This window comes from Caenorhabditis remanei, chromosome IV (assembly GCF_010183535.1).
Source record: "Caenorhabditis remanei strain PX506 chromosome IV, whole genome shotgun sequence".
Taxonomy (NCBI): domain Eukaryota; kingdom Metazoa; phylum Nematoda; class Chromadorea; order Rhabditida; family Rhabditidae; genus Caenorhabditis; species Caenorhabditis remanei.
Genome location: NC_071331.1, coordinates 23,261,677 through 23,281,415, shown reverse-complemented (window position 1 = coordinate 23,281,415; position 19,739 = coordinate 23,261,677). Strand labels below are relative to the sequence as shown.

The 19,739-nt window shown below is 34.3% G+C and overlaps 4 protein-coding genes across 4 annotated transcripts; 3 read left to right on the top strand and 1 right to left on the bottom strand.

Annotated features, from left to right (window-relative positions):
- Positions 1-69: 69 nt before the first annotated feature.
- GCK72_015937 (uncharacterized protein) lies at positions 70-1,678 on the top strand (the record flags this gene model as incomplete). Its single annotated transcript, XM_053731220.1, has 5 exons — positions 70-130; positions 360-449; positions 494-605; positions 651-832; positions 1,572-1,678. 5 exons carry the CDS (start codon positions 70-72, stop codon positions 1,676-1,678), a joined length of 552 nt encoding a protein of 183 aa, XP_053585992.1.
- Positions 1,679-3,958: 2,280 nt separating this feature from the next.
- GCK72_015936 (uncharacterized protein) lies at positions 3,959-4,487 on the top strand (the record flags this gene model as incomplete). Its single annotated transcript, XM_053731219.1, has 2 exons — positions 3,959-4,057; positions 4,260-4,487. The coding sequence occupies 2 exons, from the start codon at positions 3,959-3,961 to the stop codon at positions 4,485-4,487; spliced, it is 327 nt and encodes a 108-aa protein (XP_053585991.1).
- A 1,565-nt stretch (positions 4,488-6,052) lies between these two features.
- Positions 6,053-8,803, bottom strand: GCK72_015935 (uncharacterized protein; the record flags this gene model as incomplete). Its single annotated transcript, XM_003092317.2, has 4 exons — positions 6,053-6,226; positions 6,276-6,564; positions 7,467-7,776; positions 8,581-8,803. 4 exons carry the CDS (start codon positions 8,801-8,803, stop codon positions 6,053-6,055), a joined length of 996 nt encoding a protein of 331 aa, XP_003092365.2.
- A 4,954-nt stretch (positions 8,804-13,757) lies between these two features.
- Positions 13,758-15,093, top strand: GCK72_015934 (uncharacterized protein; the record flags this gene model as incomplete). Its single annotated transcript, XM_053731218.1, has 4 exons — positions 13,758-13,808; positions 13,856-13,972; positions 14,754-14,863; positions 14,916-15,093. The coding sequence occupies 4 exons, from the start codon at positions 13,758-13,760 to the stop codon at positions 15,091-15,093; spliced, it is 456 nt and encodes a 151-aa protein (XP_053585990.1).
- Positions 15,094-19,739: the final 4,646 nt, after the last annotated feature.

Here is a 19,739-nt window from a genome sequence, read left to right as displayed (position 1 = left end):
GTGAGTTAATTTTTAAACAAAAAAAAAAGATTTATATGTCTTCTAGACGTCTTTCCCTGTTACTCATGTATGTCAGAGGTCTACGAAAACAAATGGCCATGCATCTATAAAAAGCCGGTTGTTTACACAGGTAAACTCAGCGTAACAGACCCAAAAACAAGTTTGTCGTTGACAGTTTTTCATTTTGAACCATCCATGTGGAGTTATGAAAGGTTGAAGTTGGTAAGTGTAACCTTACACTGACCAACATTTGGTTACTTTTTTTACAATTATATCGGTATCAGAGCTGTGCGGAATTCCTTCCTTCCGCCTTCCGAATTCCGATCATTTTTACTTCCGACAAAATATTCCCTATTCAGATGACTGCAATGACAATATTACCACCTACAAATCCATCCCAACCATCCCTTGCGCTTCAATATGTCTAACACTGACAGAAGAAATAAATGGTAAGTTTAGTCTTTAAAATTCGTTGAAATTCATCAATTTCTAGGCCAAACAGCTTACATACGTGGATGTTACGATTCCATCCTGCAGAACAGATTCAATTCAACTATAACTAAATGGTACCGATGGATGCATCGGGATTTTTGTAGGAATTATCGGTGAGGGAGGATTGGGAATTAAAAATATGAACAAGTATATTCCAGAAAAAACGAGTTATTCAATCTTCAAGAAGGTCTTGAATTCGAGAGAAACTCGACGGTCGGTGTCTGCACTTACTACCCTAATCCTCCATCAGTCATCACAAAATTCAATCCACAAAGCATCAAGAAATCTACTCCTTGCCCCTGCATGAATTCCGCGAATCCCGTTTTCCTTCCGTTTTTTTGTAATGGTTCTTGTTATTTTTCAATATTGACTTTGTTTAAATTCATTTTTTGTTCAACAATTTTCTGTTTCAAATTTTACTGAAAATTTAATTGGCTTTGCAGGAAATAGTGACCTGCTGTTCCGGTTTCGAAACACAGAAGTTATCTCTTAGTAATCTTTCAGAATTTCAGAAATTTCAATAAGATCCGAGAAACAGTAAATTTAATTAACTTTTCTTAAAAACTAGTGTTTTGTAAAAAAGTTATTAATAAAAAAAAGATTTTAAAAAGTTATTCAAAATATATGTACACAGAAAGACTGCTCAAAGATTTTTATTTTGTTTCAAAATTTTTGAAACAGTAAAAGTTGTATTAGAGAAAATTTAGCGAGTATACAAATCGTGTCTTTTCGTATTTTCTAGAACTGTTCCAGATTCCGACAATTTTCTAAAGAACTTTCAAAAACTAAATCCATTAACAAATGTTCTTGAAAGAGGTTATGAAAACAAATTTTACATAGTAGCACAAAATGTTTTTTATTCTATTTCAAAAGTGTTTGAAACAGTTAAATGGTGGAACAACTAACAATAAATTGGATAGTGTCTGTGATGCTTGATGCTGAGAAATGTTGAAACAAAAAAGATTGTTGATATTTGTACAAAGTTTAATAATGTTTCAAAAAAAATCATAAATTAATATTCATTTGAAACAGTAGTTTTTCAGTTAAAGGAGGACTGAAGTCATATTTTTTTATTTCAGATTCTGATACTTCAAAAAATTCTGAACAACTTTCATCATTGGAGCATATACTGAAAATCGCTCTGAACGCCCTAAATTCACGTTTTCCCGGCTCAAAAGAAGCCTAGGTGGAAGAGTTTTCACACCCAAATTTTTGCCCCCGTGTAGTCCTCTCGGACAATATTATTTCTTTTTATTTTTCGTTTTCTTGCTTTTTTCAACAAAATTTCGTGTTTTTTCTTCTTTTTTACGATATAAATTGAAAAAAACACGAAAATGTGTTGAAAAAAGCAAGAAAACGAAAAATCGAGAAATAAAAAGAAATAATTTTGTCCGAGAGGACTACACGGGGGCAAAAATTCGCGTGGGAAAACTCTTCCACCTAGGCTCCTTTTGAGCCGGGAAAACGTGAATTAAGGGCGTTTAGAGCGATTTTTAGCACATGCTCCAATGATGAAAGTTGTTCAGAATTTTCTGAAGTATCAGAATCTGAAATAAAAAAATATGACTTCAGTCCTCCTTTAATGACTTTCAGCTAGTAAATTAAAATGCGAATAATTAATAGCATATTGAGCACCAAATCTTTTTTCTACTGAAAAATCGTGATTAAAATTTTTGTTCTTTAAAAATCATACTTTTGAATTCGAATGATATCGATAAACCAGTAAAGAAGACCACTATTTTTTCCTGTTTCAATAATTTTTGAAACAGTATCATGCGTGGTGTTATTTAGTGAGACTATCTAATCATTTTCAATCTATTTTTGAAAATTTATATTTCAAAAAGTGTTTTTAAAAAGATGAAACAAATTTGAAATGATGATTCGATTCTCTGCGTCTCTTCTTTCTCATCACAGTTCTGCCCGATCTCTCTAACTCTTTTCTTTTTTCTCTTCTATCCCTCCTTCCCTTTTCTGATATGAGTCACATTTTCCCTCTTTCCAACATTTTGTTTCATTTTTTATTTCTACTTTAGTATTCTCTTCCTATTGGCCGTCTGGTGACAAGCCTACCCTTTATTTGATTTTTATAGAATTCCTTCTTATTTATTTTACTAATCTCAAAGAACAACAACTGGAAACTCGGTGAGTAGAGTTTAACAAGGTTTTTTGCTGAAACAGTGAAAAATAATGTTTGGAAATTGTAAAATAATTTTCAAATATTACTGTTTCATAAAAATGTTACTTGGAAACGAATTTTATTGCAGATGGTCCATGAATGTCACAATGAAGTTTCGAACTGAAAAGTCTACGTATAATCCTGGCAATGGAAGGACAAATCCAATATCCAAAGAGTTGTGGCATTTTTTAAAAGTAAGTTACAAATAGTTTTTGGAAAAATAAAAAAAATAGAGTTTATAGGAAAGGAACATGGGGTATTATTATTATTATTATTATTTATTTACGCATGCTCGATACGTGAAGGTTAATCAATTAAAAATAGAATACAAAAAAAGAAATACAATAAAAATAAGAGGGGGAGTCAAGTTCAGAAATGTCAGAATCCGTGTTTCTTTTAGGGCTTTTGATTTTCTATTTTATTCAGCACTCTGTTTGTAGAAAATAATCTGCCTATTTTAGTTTTTAATTTCATTGATCGGGAGAAGTAAAATTAAAAACACAGTGAGTTGAGTTTATTACGTTTTTTTTTGTTAAAACAGTAAAAAATATATATAATTTTTTTTGGAAAATAACACTTTTTGGAAAATTCAGTTTATAGGAAATCGTCAGGAACATGGGGTTCGATGAAACGGTAGGATTCGAGGCAGCGCACAAGCTGAGTCACACGTTTATCTTTTTTTAAAAGAGCTTCAACAACAGATTAGCGGAACAGAAAACCCTCGATTTGGAGATGTCAGTGAAGTATGTCGTAAGTTTTTTTTTGAAATTAGCACAGTTTATCAGCACTACAAATTTGGGTCTCGCCACGAAATCTGTTAAAAAGGCTCATACCGTACTTTTGTGATGAGATCTACCATACTTGTAAAAAAGAAACGGGCCGACACGGGCCGGCGCGTAACTCGCGTCAAAATGAATATTATGAGTTGAAAAATATACCAAAATGTAGATCTCGACGAGTTCTATATTCCTGACCTACTACGGGCCGGATGTCTATTTGTTAATATGCCGCGGGCCGGGCTAGTATGGATTTTTTAGCCATTTTTGCGTTTTTTGGCACTTTTTCCCGGCCCGCGGCACATTAACGAATAGCCACCTTACCAATCTCGAACCCACAGTCATGATTATACTTTAATACAGACAATCATTACAGGTTGCTCCCGTAGGAAACTTCATTCACGGTAGATCAATATATGCATAGTACAATCTCCCGAAATATGTCATCTACACAACCGAAGGCCCGATTTCGACAACCTACTGCGAGCCATTCGGGATGAACTTTGGGTGTCACATGGCAAAAGGAAATTGTGGATTCGCATTCTACGGAAAGTGTCCGGTTAACCAACTTCACACTGGAATCTACATTGTGGAATTGGGCGATGCAACAGTGGTATCCAGATGTAAGCATGATACATTCTAAACTTTTGTAAGGGATATCGTAATCCCTTAGGTATTCCAAGATCCCACCGGACTTTGTACCCGGTGACGCATCATCATCATCCCATACGGATAACTTCCGGGTCTCTGTCCAGGACAGGCGAGCCCACTCCCACGTCCCATTTCCATTATTAAGCCTAACACGATTCTTACAGATCTCCCGTCAACGTCTCACCAACTCATGCACTCGCTCGCCATCAACCCACACTGTCAAAGACGCCGCTCCATATCCCATCCACATCACATTCTGGAACCGTCTCCAATCCCCAACACTATCTCACCCAGCCGCCCACAAGATCCAAACCGTCTCTACATGCCCCATCAACGTCATTCGCCATAACCAAACTCAAACCTCAAATGCTCTATCGCCCACAGTCCCATGATGCACATTCCTGAAGCGCCCGTTGCCCTGCCTGCCTTGAAGCCGCTGACTCCGCCCATCGAAAATCCAGTATAAATACCGTTCTTATTATCATTCATGACTTCTTCTTCCCATCCTTATTCTTACCCTAATAAACCTATCTAAAACCACGAAAACCTCTACTCTTTTAAATTATTCAAAATTTCAGCACTATATGTATGTGAGCTGCTCACCTTCACAGACCACCGTTTCCCGTGCTGAATCATTCAAATTCGCACTTTCATCAGCTCCCAACAGTTTCATTCTCCTAATAGTTTATCAAAACATTTATTGTTTATCATGCGAAATATATTTAGTTCAATTCCTTGTTCCCCCTCCCAATTTTTTTTGTTCTTATTCTTATACGATTTTTTATAGAAAGAATCAGTTTCTACAATGGCTTGTCTTACTATCCCAAGTTCCGTTCAACAATTTTCAATGTTTTATTGAAACAGTAAACTTCTACGAGTTTTATTTTTGAAGCCACCAAGGTTACCTAATGACAGCGGAGTTATGAGCCGTGACTTATATCATTGGAAATCTGAGAAAACGCTGATTCCAAATATGTATTCAGTTTTTGCCCTCGAGGCCTGGTATTTGAAAAAAATATAGGTCAAAGTTTTTACATCTGAAAACCATCGGCAGTAGTCACCGTCACAGACATAAAACTCGTCGAGATTTTCATCATCGCATATTTTTCAGCTCATGATTCTCAACTTTTTTCTCGGTTTCAAAATTCCTTGTAAAAATGTCTGCATTTCTTTCGAGTCACTGTTTTTACATCATTATGTATATTTAAACCACGCTCACATTCTAACAGTTTAAAAATTCATTTATCCTTTCGAATTAAAGCTCCAAAACCTTCGACAACGAAACACAACAAATCCCCAAAAGAGTCACAAAAATCCCGAAAAACAGCTGACTTTTATTCAATAATTTTTAAGCAGATTTGCACCCAACACCGCATTTTCTAGCCCATTTTCAGCGTGAGATACGGTATTTCAAAAATTTCAAAACTTTTAGTCTGTAGACTCCCTCTGAAGCGAGTTTTGAGGGTTTTTGCGATTTTAGCCAATTTTTTGTTCGTCTATAGACCGAGATCCGATATGGTATATTTTTCAGATCAAATATCAAAACATTTCCTATTGTTTGACACTAAAACCAACCAAATCCGACGAAAATTGCTGTAATTCTGTCGGGTTCATCAAACAAATACTTTTAAAATCAGCAAAATGAGAGCTTTCAGGAAATTATAATCATGACTATATTCTGAAAAATGTTGAAAATTTAAAAAATGTTTAGCCTAGAGTTGTCTGCAACTCTTTTTGACCCATTACAGACATAAAACTCGTCGAGATTTTCATTTTCGTATATTTTTTAGCTCATAATATTGATTTTACAGCAAGGTGTCAACTTTTTTCTCGGTTTCAAAATTCCTTGTAAAAATGCCTCCATTTCTTTCAAGTCATTGTTTTTACGTCATTATGTATAATATATTTAAACCACGCCCACATTCTAACAATTTAAGAATTCATTCATTTTCTCAAATTAAATATCCAGCACCTTCGACAACGAAACACAACAAATCCCCAAAAGAGTCACAAAAATCCCAAAAAACAGCTGGATTATATTCTTTCTTCCTTGAATTTCCTTAAACAAAAATATGGCCCACAAGCTGACAACGATTCCAGGCGCTTTTGACAGAATTGGGTAGGCGATGACCTAAAAAAATAATTAGTTTTTTATAGATAATTAACTATAATTAGGTTACCTGATCCAAATTCTGGCAGGCCGTAAAAAACGAGAGCATCCCTACGCCATACAGTATGCCTGAGACGATCGACGGGGTGGTGAGCTCCGGATTGCAACGTGGCACGTTTTTCATGACCACCGAGTATCCCATGAAGATTACGGTAGATGTGAATGAGGCGCCGAGGCAATAGGACAAGAAATAGGAGCGGACGTCTTGACTGGCTCCCGGGTCGTTTGTCATGAGGTAGCTGATTGGGGAGTAGAAGTTACCGTAGAGGAATCCGACGAACATGGTGAGGAGGAGGCAGCTGAAATTATAAAAATAAAAGAATTTTAAAAATATGTTGACCTGGTAGATCAGAACGAGAGCTTCATTTTTGTAGTTGAAAACTTTTTGATAGCTTCAAACCCTGTGGAGATACGGGCGGTTGAAGGTGAGGAGAGACGCAGAGAAACAAAGCTGTCTAGGTTCTCTGGGTCTCTCGGTGCTTTAAAGGCTCATATCTCAAAAATGGCCGGAGCTATAAAAATGTTGTTAATTGCAAAAATGATCCTTGGAAAATTTTGCGTATTTGTGTAGTTGACAACTTTTTTCTAGCTCCGCCCCTTTTTAAGATATTAGCGATTGAAGTTGAGAAAAGAAGAGAGGAGGATATGGGCACAGACAGATATTTTGAGTTTAAAGTTTGAGTTTCAACTGAATAATTGACCGATTTTGATACTTCTTTGTGATTACTTGAATGAAATTCACGAAAAAACAAATTTTCAGCGAAACCGGCTTAAAATTGCATTTTTAGTTTAGAAAATCAGAAAAATCGGGATACAAGACAACCGGAAGTCCCAAGAAAAACACAGACCGCACATCCGGACATTTGGACACGCAGACAGACTTTTGAAGTTTAAAAATTCAATTCACACAAATGATAGAGGGAGGAGACGCAGAGAATCTAGATACTCTCGTCTCTCTGAGTGTCTCTTTGCTCTATCTCCTTAACTTCAAAGCGCTATATCTCAAAACTGTAAGGAGCTAGAAAAAAGTTGTAAACTACAAAATTAATCTACATGAAATTTGCAACATTTTTGTAGTTGACCGCTTTTTTCTAGCTCCTCTTCGTTTTGAGATATGAGCCTTTAAAGTCCGAGAGAGAGAGGGCGGAGACGCAGACAACTAGAGACTCTAGCTTCTCTGCGTCTTTCTCAATAAACTCACACTATTTTCCTGGGGATCGGAGGCTCTTCCTTTGTCTTCTTCGCGTGTTTAATCTGGTCTTCCAACGTGCTCCACGGAGCCGGACGAACCCTCATCGATTTCTTTTTCACCATTGTAAAAATCGCACTTCCCAAAATAATACCGGCTATCCCAAGCACACTTAACCATTCGCATTTTGGGATTTGTTGAATATTATAGAACAGTCCGTATCTAGTGACTGCCCAACCGACGATACAAGCAACCGAATTCCAGATAAGGTATCCGATTGCCATGCCGAGGTTTTCCATTATGAAGACACTGAACGAGTTTCCTGAAAGATAGAACTAAAGGGTGGAGCTAACAAAAAGTTGATGACTACAAAAATGTAAAGAATTTTATGCCGGTCATTTTATTAGTTGACAACATTTTTATAGCTCCGCCCAATTTTGAGATATAAGCTTTTAAAACGGGGAAGTGGTAAAATTCGAAAACTGTGCATTTTGTCGTGTTGGTGAACATTAGAATTTTTAAATTTTGCAGATTTTTTCGTATTTTTAGATTTTTGCATGAAAGCAACATAAAGCACTTGAAATTGAGAAATTAGTGTAAATTCGAAAATTTCGAATTTTCACCACCACGGCAAAATACACAGTTTTCGAATTTTTGGGAATATCTCAAAAGTGGGCGGAGCTAGCAAAAAGTTGTCGACTACAAAACTGATAAGCGTAAAATTCTCTGTACAACAATAATAATGATTATTATAAAATTTCAAAAATTTAAATTTCTCTGTTTCAAAATAGTTCGAAACCAAAAATGTCTTGGATTCATTGTTATAAGGTGCTCTAATACTATTTGTTGGCCAAGAATTGAATTACAGTAATCTATGAAAGTTAGGCCATGGAAGTACTGTAGATTTTTGAAAAAGTTCAAAAAAATTTTTGAAAACGTAAAAAAAATCGAAAATTTCGCAATGGTGGCCGAGTGGTTAAGGTAGACAGTAACCACTGCACTCCGAGGTACCAGGGTTCGATTCCACATAGTGTCAAACTTTTTTGTTTTTTGTTTAAAATGATGCGAGGTATATAGACAGACACACAGACAGACAAAATCGGAAATTTTGAAGTTTTCCACTCACCAATCGCATAAAACACTCCATTAATCATTGCCACCGGCAAAACCGGACTAGGCGTCGTAAACATTGTCAGAAATACTCCAACCATGAGTTGTCCCATAGTCTGTACCCATTGAAAATATATTCCATCACTTCGATCGAAGAATTTCAGAGGGACCAACGTGGAGCCAAGTGTCGCCGCGGAAATAAACGAGTAGACAATTCCAGTGATGGTTTTCGTTTCCATTAGTTATGAAAATGAGAAAAATGAGAAAAATGTGGAGAAGCAATAGTTTTTTATACATTATCAATTGAAAAGAAAGCGTTTCTATTGTTGTTCTAATGGGCGGAGCTTAGAAAACAAAAAAAGAAGGAAAGGTAGTTTGATATTGGTTTTTTGTGTTAGAGATGATAGGTGATGAAAAAAATTCAACTTTTTGTAAAATTTGGTTTTATTTTTATTTTTGCTAGAATATCGATCTAAGCTTTGCAGAAGGAAATTTTTTGAAAAAAGCATTTTGAACTACTTCAAAATTTGAACTTTTTCGAAAAAAATCAGTTTTAATCGGCTGAAAATCAGAAAAATGACTTTTTGAGTAAAAAAAATGTTTTTGACCCCTGAATCGTAATTTTTGAGGTTTCGGACATCTGGATCGACAGACACACAGACAGACCGATTTTACGGCATTTTTAGTGCAAAATTACCAAAAAACTACAATTTTCTGTTCTAAAATACCTAAATTGAGTGAAAATTAAGTTTTTAAAGCTGAAAATCATCGAAGATCAATGTTTTCAGTCATTTTAGAGATTTTCTCTAAAAATTGTCAAATTTTATCCGAACTAGCCTCCGCCCCTTTTTTTCACTGTTTCAGTGAAAAAATTACTCAAAAAAACTTTTAAAATCTGTAATTTCATCTTGAAATTTCGAGTAATTTGTTTGTTCTGAGTAATTTCTCCTACTGAAACAATGAAAAAAGAGCGGAGCCTGGATTTGCACAATTTTTGAGTAAAAATCTCTAAAAATAATTGAGAATATCGGTTTTTGAGGATTTTCAGCTTGAAAAACTTATTTCCCGTCCACTTTGAGCATTTTCAAGCAAAATATTGGTGTTTTTCGGTATTTTCAACTTTACGTCTCGAAAAATTGGTCGGTCTGTGTGTCAGTCGAACTACATGTCCAAAAACATAAAAAATCACGTTTTCAAAGTGAAAAAAGTCATTTCTCTTCGTTTTATACTGTCTCAATCAATTTTTTGCAGTTTTATAATAAAAATCTGATTTTTCAGCGTTCTCTGCTTAACTCTCATCAATGACTTCAAAATAAAATTATTGTTTCAAAATTTTCCAAATAAGACATAAATTATTGGTCATTATTGTATGACGTTATTTGTACTTTTAAATTTTGTGTTTTGATTCTTTGAACTTCATTTTTTGTAGTTTGTAGCAATGTATTTTTTCTAAAAAAAAAACCTGTTCCATTCACAAAATTTGTCATTGTTTTTTTATGAATCGAGAAGAAGTTCGTGCATATTTCAAGGAAATCGAAAATGAATTTGAAATAGAAAAAAGAATTAGTCGATACATATATATTAGCACGACACGCATCTTACAATCGCGCTCTACCGAAACCGAAGAAAATAGTGTGCGAAATTGAGAGACTCAGAGAAAAAGAGACATTTTTCGAGGGTATTTCGGTGGAGCGCAGTTGTGAAAACTGTGATGAGCTAATAAATGAACTAAAAGATATTTGCGGCAGGGAAATGTGGGTGGAGCTTAAACGGATAAGATTTTAACAAATTTTTAACCAGAAGCAACATTGAATTTCAATATGAATTTCTGTTTTAATCGAAAAATCATTTAAAAAATCGATTAAACCATAAAAGTAAGCTCCGCCCACTGCGCTCTGACCCTGCCGCAAAACAACAAAAAAAAATTGCGCATTCTTGCGTAACTTTTGGATTTTTTATAGTAAAATAGAGCCAATTCAAAATATGTTATGCATTTGTTGAAACAGTAATAATTGCCGATTTGAAAATTGTTCACTGTTTCAAAATTATTTTTAAATAATAATTATTGCTACAGGTGTGTTAGGCAACGGTAATAATACAGTATTTGAAAAAATGATGAAACAAGTTTGAAACAGATTTTTTTTTTCTTCAATTTTTCACTTTTTTCACTTTTTTAGACCTATTACTCTCCAAAACTTGGTACCGACACACTAATGTATCAAAAAAATCAAAATGAAACTTTTCTTTTTCACGATAGCCCGATTGTTCTTTGTACAGTATTTTTTTTGTTTCTGTTTTTTACTCAAGACTCTCAATTTTTTATACTCAAAATTAGTATCCGATAGCTTTAAAAGATCATTAAATAAATGTAAACTTTAAAAATTGCTGCATGAGTTATAATATGAAGATAAAACGGAAAGCTAATCTTTAATATTGTCATAAAGTTTACTTTAAAAAAATTAAAAACTGAAATGTTTCATATTTTAATGTGTATTTTCCTGTAATGTCAGTTTTCCAATAAATAAATAAAAAGTAAGCTACAAATTGAGAACCTACTGAGACAGTGAACATTTCGAAATTATCACTGTGCCTTCATAATTTTCTAGAAAAAAGTTACAGTTTCTCAAGATCCTCTTAAACTTTTCTGTATTTACTTTTACGATTGTGAACTTTCAATGTCTGATACCAAAATAATGTTCAATTAGTTGATTATATTTTCTATTTCTTCAGTCATTGATTTAATTTAAACAAAACTCAAATATAATCAGTTAAATTTGAAAAAAGGTATAAAACAACAAATTTTCAGTTTCTCAGAATCTAAGAAAAAGAACAGCAAAATTTCCAGAATTTTATAGCTAGAATATCGAAAAAATAGTGAAAAAGTGATAAAACCATTTATTTTAAGACCAATCGGTGCCAATTTTGGAATACTGTATTCAAATCTTTCAGTTTCTTGGGCTGTAAAGTTTATGGTATAGTAAAAACTGGCTTTAATAAAATTTACTGTTTCAAAATGTGCAGATCTAAACAAAACAAAGCACAAAAAATCGGTTTCAATGCATTTTGTTTCGAGAAGAAGTTCATTTCTGCTTATTTCTCAAAAATTTATTTCTGTTTCAAGTGCTTTTATAATTCTGGATAGCAAAATAATGTTCAATGGCGTATAATTAAGCTATAACTGAATTAAATTTTAATTAGCCATTAAATTTTTTTAAATTAAAAAATAATTAGTTAAATTAAAGAAGGGTTTTAACCCACAAAATTTGCTGTTTCAGAGAGAAACCATAATTGTGGAAGTTGTGAGAAAACTAGTCCAATAATTGCAATATTTCCACAATTAACACAAAAAATCTTTAATTTTTTGGAATTTATAATATTAGCAATGTTATCAATAGTTTCTTTAGAAAAATCAGTCAAAAATTTTTAATGGAACAATAAAAATTACAGTTTCAACTGAAAATAAGATAATTGGAAATTCAAAAATAACTTACTCACCTTAAATTATTTTTTGGTATCTATTCTTATAGTTCCTAATCATTAGTCAATTATTTTTCGTCATGAAATTAACTACGTGAAATTATAATAAAAAAAGCATAAATCGCAAGAATTTTCAAATAAAATCTGTTTTTAAGGCCAATTGTCTTTGCATTCACAATACAAAAAATTTCAGTTTCAAATACTGCGAAAATGAGTTTTAAAGAAAATTAGACTTGATGAATAAGTTGCAGTCTTTACAGTCAAGTTTTGAGCTGTTAGAAAATTTTCACAGCTTCGAAAATAAATAAAAACTTCACAATTTTTAACTTCCGGTAATAATTGTATGTCTTTTTTCATGTTTTCACTGTTTTCAAAATAATTGTAATCCCAATTATTCTTGTTTTGCATGTAATCGGAAATTAGTTCCCATGAATACACCACTATATAATTTCCTGTCTGTCTAAACATAAGAATAATCATTATTTATACCTCCAAACATAAAAATTCTCAAATCATCATGTACACCAACTGGCCACACTACTATATCCCAAAATTCAACGGGCTCTGCTCATTCATTGTGAATCCAGTATTCATACTAATTATTCTTAACGATCGGAAGCTTAAATTGGGCAATTATCGATGTCTACTCTTGTTTTTCGCCATTTTTAATATGGCATGTTCGACATGTGACGTTTTGGTGCCATTGGTAAATTTTTAAGGGAATTTTTGGAATTATGTATTAGCTTAGCACATTTGCACTCCACCGAGAGGAATTTCGCACACTATTTTCAGCACTTTCAGTAGAGCGCGGTTGTAAGAAGCCTGTCGTGCTAATATAAAATTGTTTCAGTGTATTCACGATCATCGTTACGCGTTCTCAGTTTTTATATCCGATGGATTGTTTGTGAAGGTAGGCGGGCGGTTCTTAGATGAATTAAGGACTTTTCGAAACCAAAATCGGGGACATTTGACAACTGAGGCTTTTCAGAACCAGACATTTAAAAACCATGACATTTCGAAACCATCTCATTTTTAAGACATTTGGAAATTAAAATTGGGACAAAAAGGATTTGAAACGTCACAGTTGCAGGATGTCTTGGTTTCGAAATGTCTGGTTTCAAAACGTCAGAAAACATACATTTTTGTGTGTCTAAGTGGGCTACGGTACCTCTGCAATTGCAGAAACTTATGGAGGATACTGTAGCTCTGAGAGAATACTGTACGTTGGGAAGATAAGGATACTGTAGCTCAGTCGGTATATAGGAAGGATACTGTAGCATCGGAAACCCTTGGGATGACTGTTGTTAAAGAAAGAGCTGAAAAGCAGCCATTTAAAGCTCAAATCGGCCATTCTGAGCTGAAATCAGTTATTTTTGAGCTAAAGGTGGCCATTTTTGAGCTGAAATCGGCTAAAATCGCTTTTTTTGAGCTGAAATAAGCCATTTTGGGGCTTCCACCCCAAAACACTACCTAATTGGATTCAAAACGTCCCAGTTCTAAACCGTCCCTGTCTCATTCCAGTACTCCCCCTTGAACCAATTCATTCTGGCGCTACGATGCAGTTTTATACCAACCACCTACGCAATCCTCCATGCTCATTTTGTGTATCGTTATATGGTCTTGTTTAAGTCAGCTAATTTAATTAATTAATTAATTTTAACCAAAATTTTCATTTTCAGCAACAAATTTCTCACCAAGTACTTCCTCCCCTACGGTATGGTGGTTACAGTAGTCTATTGTTTGGCTCACATGGCTTATTATATAGTTGTGAGTTTCTTGGTTTTTTTTAATTAAAAAAAAAAGTCCCTGCTTAGTGTTGCTACTACTTAATTGGTGCGGATCGTGAACGCAAAATGTACATGAGAGACTCGATTCTGGAAGTTTATGGGTTGGATTCTTTGGATTCTAACATGATTGTCACTTTATACAAGGTAAGGGTTACTGTAGCAGAGTTGCATGGAATTCTACATTCTTTGTTATTTTTACCCCATAAATCTCTATTTTCAGCTAATTTTACCCCCGGAAACCCCAATTTTCGCTTCAAATTTACATTTTAACACAAAATTCAAGTTTTTACTTCAAAAATGTCTTTAAAAGCAAGAATTTTAATCCGAAAACCCGATTTTTCGACTCGAAATATCAATTTTAGCTGATATTGCTATTTTTGGAATGAAAAACTGATTTTTTCACTCAAATACTACATTTTAAGCTTATTTCCAAAAAAAAACGCACGATTTTCTGAAAAATTGCTGAAAATTTGAATAGTGAGCTCATTTTTATGATGAAAACCTCATTTTTGACAGTTTTCGTCCGTGTAAAAGTTTTCAGCTCAAAAATCTTCTTTTTGGCTTTTGAAGTCTTGAAAAACTCATTTTTCGACAAACAACAATCTGAAAATTTGAATTAAAGTTTGTCAGTGTAAACTTACACTGACAAATAATTAGTCATTGTAATAATGCGCACTGACCAAACTTCCGCGTTCCCTGTAACTCTGTACTGTACCTCATTTATTTTCAAATTTTCCTTTTAATTGCTCCCTCAAAATTCTAGGAAGGAAGCTATGACGCTGTCCAGAAATCGCTAATTGGTATAACTGCTATCACAGTACTTTCTATGGATTCAGTCATATTATATTTTATTTTGGGATTAATGATAATGAAACGTTTGGATAGTAGTGCTCTGATAATGAGCAAACATACCAAATCCCTGCAGACCCAGTTGATGAAAGCACTAGTCGTCCAATCAGTGATCCCGATTGTTGTCAGCTTTGCACCCTGTGTCTTCTCCTGGTATTTACCGGTTTTTGGTGTTGATCTGGGGCGGTAGGTCATACGAGATTTCTAGCACCGCCCATAAATAGTTCAAAAATTTCAGCGGAGTCTACCACACGTCATCTATCGCAGTGTCCGCGTTCCCATTCTTTGATCCCTTGGCTATTCTATTTTTTGTTCCAACTTTCCGAAGAAGATTGAGAGAAGGATTTCATTTTTTGTTGAAACCATTGCCGTCTGATCAGACAGATAGTAGACAAGTAGACTGTAGACAAGAATAATTTATTTACTGTTTCAAAACTTTACAAAGTTCTTGTTTTTCTTTCAATTTTCTGATTTTTTTATCAAATGAATTCTCCAACAATTTGAACCTTGATTGCTTGAATTACTTTGCCATACTTGCAAAACCGGGACGACGCGTAACTGGCTTCAAGCTCAATATTATGAGCTGAAAAATATACCAAAATGTAGATCTCAACGAGTTCTATGTCCGTGGCCCACTACGAGCCGGATGGCAATTCGTTAATGTGCCGCGGGCGGGCTAGAATGGCTTTTTCGGTCATTTTCGCGTTTTTTGGCACGTTTTCCCGGCACGCGACATATTAACGAATAGCCATCCGGCCCGTAGTAAGTCACGGATATAGAACTCGTTGAGATCCACATTTTGGTATATTTTTCAGCTTATAATATTGAGTTTGAGGAGAGTTACGAGCCGGCCCGGTTTTGCAAGTATGGTGTTTACAACAGAATTTCAGATATTTTCACTGTTTCAAAAAAAAATTTAAATGAATTTTTCTGAAAACTTGGTTGTAATTGTAGCACTGAAAAACGTTTACTGTTCAGTAAATTCTTTCAGTTTTGGTTAATTTTGTTAATCTCACAATTTTTACAAGGAAACTTTTTTGCCGGTTGAAAATTCAATTCCCAATTCTCTAAAGAATTTCACAGACCGAGATTTCCAGCCAATGAGAATAACTCTGCCAATTCTGACAATGGCATATAGTAGAGAACATTCGAAAGTATTTGTGAGCCCAGTTTCAGCTAATTCTTAAATTCTCATGTCAGACATTGAGTGTAAATAATTATACTGAAAATAAAGCAAAAAATGTAATTTTTTTGACATATCATTTTGGGTTCGAAATGTTTCGAAAGTTCCAAAATGAATTTTTCTACTGTTTTGCGAGTTTCTAGAAACACCAAGCTAGATACTCTTCTTAATAATTACTGTTTCAGACAACTATTATATTTATCTCTAATCAATGTTTCCCAATTTCACGGTGGCAGATTATTTTCTAAACACAAAATTACTATAGGACAAGAAGTAACTCATTTTCATAAAGTTTGAAACAGGGAATTTTTGTGTGACAGAATAGCAATTTGTGATATTCTGAAACAGTAATTTTATCAATTTGCAGTGTCTGGATTCCAATCCCTTGGTTATTCTATTTTTTTTCCAAATTTTCGGAAAAAATTAAGAAAAGTATTGCATTTGAAACTATCGCCGTCTGATCAGTCAATAGACAGGAACAATTTTTTCACTGTTTCAAAATTTCAAAATGAATCTTTTGAAACACTTGGACATAATTTCAATCCAAGACATTTAGAAACTATGTCAATGAAGGAGAACAATTATACTGAAAAATGGCTGGTATTGAATGTCTGGTTTGGAAATTTCTCGGTTTTCAAACGCCTGGTTCTAAAACGTCCCGGAGCCGTTTTTCAGAAGAGGGAAATAATTATTATTAGTTTCGGTTTCACAATTGTCAAATAAACACCAAACTGAATATTCTGCTTAGTTATTGGATTCTCTCGTTTATTGTAAATCCATTATTCATACTAATTATACTTAAATCATAAACTTCAATTGGGCAATTATCAATGTCTATTCTGGTTTTTTGCCATATATATATGCCATATATCTACATGTGGCGTTTTGGTGTCAGCCGGTTTTTTGAACCAAGGTAAAAATTTATCTTCAGATTGTTCACTGTTGCAGAACTGCCTCATAATTATTTAATTAATTCTTCTTAAGAGACAATGTCTCGCTCAAGCCACCAGGTCATGTTACACATGTACCAAGTTGATCCGTTTTGGCTGATTTTTCAATATGTTAGTACCCAAGGAATTTTAAGAATTTTATACCATACCAGATTAGGCTCCGCCCCCTTTGACCTAGCGAAACGATCGATTGAAGTTGAAAAATGAAAATTTTTATTTCGAAAGATAGGATCAAAATTCTTTCAGAAATGAATTGCCAGCCTCATTTTGTGCATTTTATAAGATAAACTATTTTTTCTAGCTCTTCTGCGTCATATAGAAAAAATCACTTTTTTGAAAAAATTGTCAATTTTTTCATGTTTTTTGGATTTTTCGGCAGGTCGAAGTACTGTGGTCCGAAGCAAATTTATGATGATTAAATACGTATATGTGTTGTCTTTCTGAAAATATAAAGACTTTCCCCAGATTCCACTGTCAGGCCGAGTTATGATTAAAAAAAGTGACGAAATTTGATGCACTTCAACGTACCCCCCTCCATGGTAAAAAATGGCTGTGTGACAAAAATCAAAAATATTTTAGATTCGAGTTATTCAGAACTGAAATGATACTCACACAACTTTTCAGACAATTCTGGCCATGTTTCAGCGAGTTACAGACACCTCCTCCATTTTTTCGTGTCAAAAAGTTTGAGCTCTCGTAGCTTTCCAGATCATGACTCAAAATTTATGAAACTTCGAGAAAACACTGGAATATACTTCAAAAACACAAATATTAGGTTGGCAAGAAAGTTTTTGACCATGATTTGTTTTGAATGCTGTCAGAAAAATGACGAGAATCAAAACCAACTATGCATGGCCTATGTTAGATGAACTCTCTGGAATTCTGATAGTATACAGCATTTTCTTCCGACGCTTCCCTTCTGGGAGAGCCCTGCCTATTTTCTTTCTTGACCAACAATTCTTACAGCAATATTTTCGATTTCCCATTACATGTTATACTAAAATTACCATAATTGCTCAACCGATAGGAGAACTTAGCAAGGGTGAAATCTTCTATCGACACACTAAAAGTAATTTAGTTCACAATGTTGAGAAATGTCATTTTTAATGATCAAAGTATCACGTACTAAAAGACCATATGAACAGGATTTGTACATTCTGTGAGTTATAGAGGAAGAGTATCCATCCAAATATTTTTGTGAATTATCAATGACAGTCCACACTATTTACTACCACAGTTAAAAATTTCTTGAAACGTGTTGGCAAGAATAAAAATTGAGACATGTGCTCGACATCTTTTAGTCGATTGGAACTTTTAGCGAAGGGTAGTCCTACGACTTCAATTCCTCTCTTCTCCTCCAAATTTTAATTGATTGAACCGTTTCTTAGTTTTAACAGGACGATGGTCTTGTACAGTAATTATTACAGAAAAGTCAAGTGACTTGGCGTTGATTGAACGCCAGCAGTCATCGTCGAACGAGAACGATTCCAAATCAAAGTCATGCCCTCCCTACACAACGTATATAACTGGAATCTTCTAGACAAGTGCAAAACCATAATTTTACACTACTGCTCTTTTACTGTGCAAAAAATTAAAGCTCTACGCAAGTCCTCAGTTTCACGCGGTCAAAAAATCCACCGCCTCCATGATGTTGCGCATCCGCATGTTATATAATCGACGACGTACATTCTAACCTACTTTTGCAAAATACTTCTTGCTCACACAAATTACAGCTGTAACCTTCCTCTAACAAAATATCATATATTCGGGGTAATACAGCGTGCTACAGCTGGACAGGAATACGAAACTTGAAGTCAAGTCGAGAAATGGGTCCAAGTTTATTTTAGCTTGAAACAACCGGAGTTTTGGCAGGAAGATATCCGGAACGTACCCAATAAACAGCAGACTGTTGTGTACCAATATAGTCACTACGTATGCTATCGGGCATATTTTCTGTCTGAGTAGGAATGACTTGAGTTATGGTCAAAAACTTTCTTGCCAACCTAATAATTAAATAAATGTCAATTTCCGTCGTTTTGTTAAACTTTCGTTTCATTTCATAACTGATAGCTTCATGGGTCAACGATAGTGAGATATTTTGGCGCATGAAAAACCAGAATTTTTTTAATATTTGATTTTCAGCTAATTATTTGTGTTTTTGAAGTATATTCCAGTGTTTTCTCGAAGTTTCATAAATTTTGAGTCATGATCTGGAAAGCTACGAGAGCTCAAACTTTTTGACACGAAAAAATGGAGGAGGTGTCTGTAACTCGCTGAAACATGGCCAGAAGTGTCTGCAAATTTGTGTGAGTATTATTTTAGCTCTGAATAACTCGAATCTAAAATATTTTTAATTTTTATCACACAGCCATTTTTTACCATGGAGGGGGGTACGTTGAAGTGCATCAAATTTCGTCACTTTTTTTATCATAACTCGGCCTGACAGTGGAATCTGGGGAAAGTCTTTATATTTTCAGAAAGACAACACATATACGTATTTAATCATCATAAATTTGCTTCGGACCACAGTACTTCGACCTGCCGAAAAATCCAAAAAACATGAAAAAATTGACAATTTTTTCAAAAAAGTGATTTTTTCTATATGACGCAGAAGAGCTAGAAAAAATAGTTTATCTTATAAAATGCACAAAATGAGGCTGGCAATTCATTTCTGAAAGAATTTTGATCCTATCTTTCGAAATAAAAATTTTCATTTTTCAACTTCATCGTTTCGCTAGGTCAAAGGGGGCGGAGCCTAATCTGGTATGGTATAAAATTCTTAGAATTCCTTGGGTACTAACATATTGAAAAATCAGCCAAAACGGATCAACTTGGTACATGTGTAACATGGCCTGGTGGCCTATGCTCGAGCCAGTCAGAGATTGTCTCTTAACAATTATCAATTTTTTCAATTGAAGACGGTCACGAA